Here is an 8,219-nt window from a genome sequence, read left to right as displayed (position 1 = left end):
CATAAATCCCCGCCTCCCGGAGCCACGGCCCTATCTTTAAGCCCCGCCCCCGGCACCAAGTGCCTATCTTTAAGCCCCGCCCCCTATCTAAGCCCCGCCCACCCCGCCTCCCGACCTAGCTCAGCTAGCGGGCTCCTAGCGGAGCAGGAAATGAGAAAGGAGTGCGGTGGTCTATACGGGCAACAAAAAGTTAAAGCAATCGGATGCGAGCAATAAAGAGTTAAAGCCATCAGCTGTGAGCTCGCTGCAGAGACCCCTTCCCCCTGTGTCACCCCCACCGCTACCCCCCGAAACCCCTCTTCCCGGTGGGCCACGCTGACCCAGGAAAGAAGAAACGCCTTCTGGACGGGTTTTGCTTCGCTTCCTGCCCGCGCGCTTACCTGGGGCTCCCGGCTTCTCTTCCACAACCAGAGCATTTCTTTGTTGTCGTGGTTGTTAACAGCGGTTTCGTTGAGATTAGTCTCAAGATAATGTTCGGGAAAATTCACATACGGGCATTGCCCACCCCCTTGAAAGTCTACCGTCCCGCGGTGTTTACGGTATTCGCAGACCGAGCCGCGCGACCATCACCGCTAATTTCAGAACAAAACAAAAACCCTTTCTCTGTCACCTCCCTGTCTCCCCTCCTCCCAGCCCGTGGCAACCACGAATTTTGCTTTCTGTTTCTATGGATTTGCCTGTTCTCAAAACCTGGACATTTTCTGTGAAACGATAAGTCACCTGCGTGCAAGGAGAGAGAAATGGGGCGAAGTTAGGGCTCTGGGGAACAGGTGGCTTGGGGATGGGGAGCAGAGGTGAAGGTCTTCCCCTGGCTCTAGGTGGCCTGAGCCCTGTCCACGGGCAGCCAGTGTCCACCCAGATGTGAGAGGAGACAGGCCGGGAGAGAGAGGAGACAAGGCCCTTCAGAGAGAAAGCCGGGGTGCGGGCTGAGACGCCTGGGATGGGATGCAGGAAGGGAGGGCGTCACGGGGCAGCCAGGCTGCAGGTGGCCTGGTCAAGGTCGGGGCTGGGTCTGTCCATCTGTGCCCATCTGCCTCTCATCACCAAGAGAGCCAACCCTTGTCTGTCCCTCGTGCAAATAGTTAGCTGAGGGAGTCACTGTTGCCTGCCTGGCTCTTTGACTTGGGTCCTCTTGTGCCCAGTCACCCAGGACCCCCTCCAGGGCACCCCGACGCTGGAGAGAGGAGCTAGAAAGAGAAACAGGGGAGCAGGGAGGAGGGGCACGGAGGCAGAGGCGGAGTGGGAGAGGAGGTGAGAGAGGAGGAGGACAGGTGGCGGCAGGGTGGGGCTCCCTCTATAAAGGGAGAGCCTGCCGGACTGGAAACCAGACACCTTGGGGACACCCCAGCAGGACCGGCTCCCTGGACCCCCTAGGTTCTGGTGAGTTTTCACCCTGCCCCCCGGCTGAGACCAGCAGCAGGTCTCTCCAGCGCGAATTGTCTCCCTCCTGTGCCACCTGCCTCCCTTGCAGAGGGCCGAGGGGTGTTCCCAGTGCCCACTGCTGTCCACTGGGGTCCTCATCACCCTCCCACCTCCCCCATTATCGCTCAAGGTGCCCAAGGAGGACCAGCCAGCGCTATGAACCCATGGCTCTTGGCCTGCCTGGTGGCCTGCTCCGTGGGCGCCTGGGCCCCCACTGTCCACGCTCAAGGTACTGATTTGGGCCAGACCTGCCCGGCCCCCCTGGAGCTCCCCTCTCCCCATCCAACCTTCTGCACCGGCCTACTCCCCCACCCCACCGATTTGCCCCTCCCCTCCTCCAGAAGCCTCCGCTGACCCCATCTCCACCACGGAGTTCTCTGACGGACAGCCCTCGCCCCAGGCGTGCAGAAGCTCCTGGCATTTGTACAGCTCCTTTGGGGTGCAGGGTCCCCAGCGCCTCCTTCCAGAGCCCCTTGGTGGCTTCTTCACAGCCCGTCACTCAACGCCTCCCTCAGGCACTCCAGCCGGCCCAGGGGCTGTGGGGAGCGGAGGGTGGCTCCCAGCGGGAGCCAGGGTCGAGCTGCAGTAACCTGCAGGGGCTGGCTGCAAGTTCAGAGCCCTGGGACCCACGGTGGGGGGGGGGGGGGGGGGCGGCACCGGGGGGGGGGGGGGGGGGGCCCGGGCCCTGGGGGCCCCGGGGGGGGGGGGGGGGGGGCGCTTCTGCAGTGTGGCTCAGAGTTGCTACTCAGCCTTTCTGAGCCTCAGGTTCCTCCTCTGAAAGTGGGACTCGGAATTCCCACTGCAGAAATGGGACGTGAGGATCTGATGAGCCGATGCCCGCAAAACTCTCGGCCCAGTGCCGGCAACAACAATGATAACCATGACTGTTATTAATGCGGAATCCCGTTCCCCCTTCTCCCCAGATTAGGCCCTCGAGGATTTGGGTGACTACAGGACGGTTCTGGGTACGCAGTGTCCTCCAGGAGCCCTGCCGCTGTGTCCTACATCCCTATGGGCTCGGGGGAGGCAGCTGAGCCCTGGCAGCAGGCCAAGCAGGGCACGGCCCCACCCTCGGGCCCCACCTGCCCCTCGCTGAGTCTAAGAGGCCCTAACCCTGCCCCCAGTAGACCTTAGCCTTTGCCCGGGAAGGGGCTGGGCTTCGTTCCCATTGTCCCGTTATCAGAGGCCCATTCCAGGAGCCAGGCCCAGCCCGGGCCCTTTGATCCTGGGGGCAGAGTGGCCCCCAGCCCTGGCAACTGTGTGCCTGGCACTGCGGTCCAGGGTTGTCTGACTCCACTACCCCTTGCGGGGGGGCCAAGGTTGGGGGATGCAGGGGGCCCTTGAGCCCTCCCCCTCACCCCTCCGCTGTGCTCTGTCACGGCTCAGACGTGGCCCCTGGAGAGGGGTCGGCAGAGGACCTGATCCCAGAGGACCTCAAAGGCCTCTGCACCAACTCCTGCATCAACCGTCCTCTGCTCACTCCACCTGCTCAGCCTCCCAGACCCACTGGGGCACCGGCACCTCCTCCTCCAGGCAGCCGCCCACTGCAGGTCCCCGTGTTTCCCCCTCCCCGGGTAGATCAACTTCCTGGTCTCCCCCTGAGGCAGAGAGATCCCCATGACAACGCCGGGGGGCCAGTGGCGTTCCCTTCTGTGTTTGTCTAGACATCCGGCGCCTAGTGGGAACTCTAAATGCCTTTGTTCGACCAACGGGTAAACGAACAGGGACCTCCCAGGTTCTAGCCGGGTAACTCAGAGTGGTCCCTCTGATGGGGACAGAGAGGAAGAGCTACTTGAGATAGCCCTCGGTGGGGAAGGGCTAGCCTGGAGCAGGAGCCGGGACATCAGGAGCAGGCCCCTCGCTCATTTTAGGAGGAGGGGCTAGGTTGGGTGCCCCCGTGGGCCTCTACCCCAGAGCAGGAGTAGATGTGGCCTTGGTCCCCCGCTCATTTGGTGTTTCCGGGCCCTTCCTGGCCAGGGCCTGCAGCTCACCTTCTGCCAGCTGTCGCCATATCAAGGGCCAAAGGTGAGCTGAACGGCTTCCTGATCGCCTGGGCTGTCCCTCGGCCTCCACTGAGCCCGGGAGGGTCGTGTTGTAGGCACAGGTACCCACGTCTGTGGCCATCCCTGCAGAGCACACACACAGCCGTGCACATGCACGTGCAGATGTGAGCCTGTGGGTGGCATGTGGTTGCAGGCGTCTTTGAGGACTGCTGCCTGGCCTATCACCGCCACGCCAGGCTGGCCGTGCTCCGGCACGCCCAGGGTTACCTGCGCCAGGAGGTGACCGGGAGCTGCAACCTGCCTGCCGTGATGTGAGTGGAACGGTGGGGACCGGGGGAGGAGCTCACACACACCTTGGCTCCCCAGCACCCCTTACTGGGTACTCCTCCCCCACCCGCCAGATTCTTCTTCCATCAGAAGCAGAGGATGGTGTGTGGGGACCCACGGGCCAGGTGGGTGCAGAAGGGGATGAAGATCCTGGATGCCCGGAACAAGGCCCCCTCAAAGCCCCACGCAGGTGCCCAGAGAACCTTCCAAGGTGGGTGAGACCCCAGCCCAGCATTGAAGGGCCTCCCCTCCCTGCTGTGGGCCCCTGAGCTTCTCGAGGATGGAATCGCAGCCTAGCATGACAACAGCTGCCCCTACCCCAAAGAGAGCTAGTTGCTGGTGAGTTGGGAGACTGAATGAATGAGCAACTCTTTCAGTCAAGACACTTGTAATTGCTAGAGATGGAAAATTCAAACAAATGGCAAATGCCTTGGCTCAAATAACCAGCCAACGGCTTCAGGCTCGGCCAGATCCAGGTGCTCAAAGGGACTTGGCAGAGCTCCTATCTATTTCTCCTTCTATCTCTTGGACAGGCTCTCACTCTGGGGTGAAGAAGTTGAACTCTAGACCCTCCAGGCTACCACTGTTCATGTTTAGGGGTCCCACCAGAAGCAGCAAGAAGAACACCTCCTTCCCGAGAACAGCTAAACCAGGTGAGGACTCTGATTGTGTGACCATTCCTCCACCTGTCACCGCAGCTGAGGGATGAGGGCTTATCATCAGCAAGCTGAGTCAGGGGACTCACCTCCAGGACCAAGGAGGGCTGGCTCTGTGGTCAGCCCTGCAGATTCACACGGGAGGGTCCTCGGGGGCTGGTCACTACCGCGCCCCAGCCCAGGGGCCTTCGGCGAGTGCTGAAATGAAACCAAGAGCCACAGGGCCCCCGGCTCCACTCCAGTCCCCGTCACCTGCCGGCCTCTCCAGTCCCACCTGCAGGACAGTGAGCCGCACCTCTCCAGAACCAGCCGGCCCAAGCTGGACTGCATCTTCCTCCGCCACGCCCATTGCCCTGCGGCCCTGGCTGCCCCAGCTTCTCTGCCCTTCAGGTCAAATCCTAATCCCCATGCCTGAGCCGCTGCTGTTTCCGTCCCTGTCACCCCTGCCAACCCCAGCTCCCCAGGCAGCTGGAAGGAGGGGGCTCCGGGAACCAGAGCGAGCCCTGGGCAACGGGCCTGGTACAGAACAGTCGGGATACGTTGTCCACCCGCAGCCTCCTGCCACTCACCCCAGGCCCCGCCTGCTCTTGTCCCTCTGGGTCCTTGCAAACCTCCAGTTTGTCCAAGGACGCCCCCTCTCCCAGGACATTGTGCTTTTCCATAACGTTTCAATAAACCCTTGGTGGGGCGTCATCTCCGTCTCTGTCACCTTTCATTTTGGGGTGCAAGTTGCTGCCCCAGCCTGGGTTGCATCCCACGTGGCCGCCTTCCCCCCTGCCCCAGCCCAGGATCTGTGTCCTCAGCCCTCACGACAGACGGCTATGTGCCCCGGGGGCCGGGCGCCGGGCGTGCTGGCTGCAGGCCTGGGTGTGAGTCCAGTTGGTGACCTGGAGCAAAGCGCTCACTCTCGGCCCCTCTGTCCTGGCCTAGAAAACAGGGTCCTGTGCTGGCTCCGTCCAGATTCCTGGGCTAATGGACCGGGGAAGCCCTCTGGGAGAGCTCTGATGTCAGCTCAGAGGCTCCTCATAAGTCAGGGGAAACAGAAGCGGGCTGAGGAGGCCGGCCCCATGGCCCAGGGGTTAAGTTTGCGCACTCTGCTTTGGCAGCCCAGAGTTTGCCAGTTCAGATCCTGGGCGTGGACCTACGCACCGCTCATCAAGCCATGCTGTGGTGGCGTCCCACACAGAAGAGCTAGAAGGACCTACAACTAGGATATGCAACTATGTGCTGGGGCTTTGGGGAGAAAAAAAGAGGACGATTGGCAACAGGTGTTAGCTCAGGGCCAATCTTCCTCACCAAAAAAAACGCATACCCTGAAAAAAAAAAAAAAAGAGAGAAGCGAGCTGAGGACAGAGCCCCAGGGCCAGAGACTAGTGACTACTCTGCACGAGGCAGGGCCACACCTTAGGGTCCACTCACCCAGATTCCAGCCACCCATGAGTGGAGTACTGTTCTCAGGCAGCCTCAGTTTCCACCAGGACAGAGAACATTCCGGATGAAAACCAAATGCACCATCCCTAGAGGACAAGAGGCAGTCTAGGGCCAGGGGCCAGGTGCAGACTCAGGGACCGTGGGTCTTCTACGCTGTGGGGGCCCAGGGCAGATTCCACGAACTCTCCAAGCCTCGGCACCCCCCGCCCCCTGTAAAATGGAGCCATAACTGCCTGCCTCATACACGTTTGTGGGGACTCAATCCGCTACCCTGTGACGTGCACACGCTGGCGACGTGTTAACACGATGAGCATCCCAGCTGTCAAGCTCAGCCACCGCATCCTGTAGATCCAGCCCAACTCGGGGTGGAGCAGGAGGCCGTGGGGGGTGACAGCAGGGATGCTGGCACAGCTGCCTGACACTGAACCCGGCTCTGCTACCTGCCACCTGTAATCACCTTGGCCAATCACTTAGCCTCCCTGAGCCTCAGTTTTCCAATCTGTACAATGGGGATGAGAAACACAGCGTCTATTCCCTGGGGCTGTAGGGATGACCAAGTGGGTCAACAATTGTAAAACACTGAGAACGGTGGCTGGTCCATCGCACGTGGCCAGGAAGTGTGAGCCATTATCACCAGGACTGGTGAACCCACGAGGGCTCCTGGTGGTTACCCCGACTTTGTGCCAAACGCACTGGTCTGAAGTTGGCAGAACCTACTTGCACCCCGAGACCGTGTCCCTCATTCCCAGGTGGAGGGTGGTCCTCACCCACCCTACATGCTTTCTCCCTGGAGCCCTGGCTGAATTTCATCCTTCTCAAAGCTTCCTCCCTCCCAGGGCCTCGGCCTCCCCCACGCGTGAGCCTGGCCTGGTCCTGCCAAGGCCAGCATCTGCTTACTTCGAGAACGTGCCAAGGGGCCAGACTTAACCCAAAATAACTTTATTGTTGTCTCTGCTTCGGATATAAAAGCACCCTCGCAACCCCAGACCAGCCCCCTGGGGGCATGAACGTGGCTGCGTGTCACCAGCCTCTGCTCGGAAGGACGAGCCCCATGCCCACCCCAGCTGCCTGTTTCCGTTGTGCTGACCCGGGGGCTAGCCTGGGTGCAGTGCAGAAGTTTACGCCTGAGATTGACCAGTACAGTGAAACACGGGGGCCCCCTTGACCCCGGTTGTTGGAGATGCAGGATGCACATTACAGCTTCCAGCTGTCCCCAGGAAAGACGGAGTGTGGGGGTCCCCCGGGCCGAGGCTGGGCACGCTTGAGGTCGTAGCGTAGCATTTTGCTCTTCCTGAGTTTCGGGGTCCCACCTGGTCAGCCATTGCTGGGAGATGGATTGCTCCCAGCTCCAGAATCGCTCATCTCTGGAGAGGAGGATGGCAAGGGAGCTCTGGGGCCCACGGAGGCCAGGACTTTTCACCGGGATCTCTCACGGTGTGTAGCGAGCAGAGAGTGACATGGAAGTTTCCCCAAAACCCCGTGGAAAGAGGCATGGGTTGAGCGGTGCCCGGGCGGTGAGTCTGGAGAGGGGGCTGCGGGAGGGGCCTGGGGCCAGGCAGGACCCCTCCCACTACAGCAGCTGCAGCCGCACCTTCAGCCGCAAGGCCTGGCTGCCAGGCCCCGGCCGCCTCTCTGGCCTGGGGCCCCGGGGCTCTGCCACGCTCACCACCTCCAGCTCGTAGGTTCCAGGCCCCGGCCTCCGACGCCCCAGCTGCAGGATGCTGAGGCGGTGGAGGTGACGCACGCGGAAGAAACCTCGCTCGTGGCCGCGGGCAAGGACGTAGCGCACCCGGCCCCCCAGGCTCTCCAGCGCCGGCCGCAGCTCCAGGATGTGCTCGGCCCGGCCCAGGCGTGAGAGGTTCAGGCCCATGGTCAGCGGGGTCTCCGAGTCCAGGCTGGCCAGGCTCACCTGGGGAGGAAGACCAGGTGGATGGTCAGAGGCCGGGAGAATGGAAATGCGGTGGGCAGGGGGCCACAGGGTCACAGCCAAGGGGGCATTTCAGCCCATCTCTAAAGTGGAGGACGACGTGGACCACTCTCTGCCTTTGACTTCTGTCTCATCCTCCATCTACAGAGCCATGAAGGCAGTGGCTGGTCCCCAGGCGGAAAGCAGAGGGGCACATAGGCAGCCGCTTTTCCACACCCCGACTCCAGACTCCTGGTCTCGGCTGGGGGGCTTCAGATTCCTGGCAGCCAAGCAAATCGAGGATTTGCTCTCAAAGACCCAGACAGGGCGTCGTCAGAGCCCTGACACTCGGAGGCGGCCTGGGGTGGCTGGACTTACGACCCAGAGCCTTGCAGAAGCAGCCAGCCCCAGGAGGACACTGCAGCCAACACAGTGAGAGAAACACAAGACGGGGCCGGGGGACAGAAGAGCCGC

The 8,219-nt window shown here is 61.8% G+C and overlaps 2 protein-coding genes across 2 annotated transcripts in view; one reads left to right on the top strand and one right to left on the bottom strand.

The window, feature by feature from the left end:
• The first annotated feature begins 1,578 nt into the window (after positions 1-1,578).
• Positions 1,579-4,461, top strand: CCL25 (C-C motif chemokine ligand 25). The gene is made up of 4 exons (XM_046638313.1): positions 1,579-1,651; positions 3,619-3,736; positions 3,827-3,963; positions 4,286-4,461. Exons 1-4 carry the CDS (start codon positions 1,579-1,581, stop codon positions 4,459-4,461), a joined length of 504 nt encoding a protein of 167 aa, XP_046494269.1.
• A 2,948-nt stretch (positions 4,462-7,409) lies between these two features.
• The window catches only part of FBN3 (fibrillin 3), a 60,442-nt gene continuing 59,632 nt past the window's right edge, over positions 7,410-8,219 (bottom strand). The window contains exon 64 of the mRNA XM_046638311.1: positions 7,410-7,748. Within this exon, the coding sequence (XP_046494267.1) occupies positions 7,410-7,748 (339 nt within the window). The remainder of the gene's footprint in view (positions 7,749-8,219) is intronic.

This window comes from Equus quagga, chromosome 14 (genome assembly GCF_021613505.1).
Source record: "Equus quagga isolate Etosha38 chromosome 14, UCLA_HA_Equagga_1.0, whole genome shotgun sequence".
NCBI lineage: Eukaryota > Metazoa > Chordata > Mammalia > Perissodactyla > Equidae > Equus > Equus quagga.
Note: the sequence above shows the minus strand (reverse complement) of the source record. Positions and strands in the feature narration are given on the sequence as shown.

Bases quoted from the DNA above. Each gene is read 5' to 3' on its own strand.
- CCL25 (XM_046638313.1), top strand. From the start codon at position 1,579: ATGAACCCATGGCTCTTGGCCTGCCTGGTGGCCTGCTCCGTGGGCGCC. The intron at 3,737-3,826 runs GTGAGTGGAACG...CCCACCCGCCAG, and splicing joins TGCAACCTGCCTGCCGTGAT to ATTCTTCTTCCATCAGAAGC. The intron at 3,964-4,285 runs GTGGGTGAGACC...TCTCTTGGACAG, and splicing joins TGCCCAGAGAACCTTCCAAG to GCTCTCACTCTGGGGTGAAG.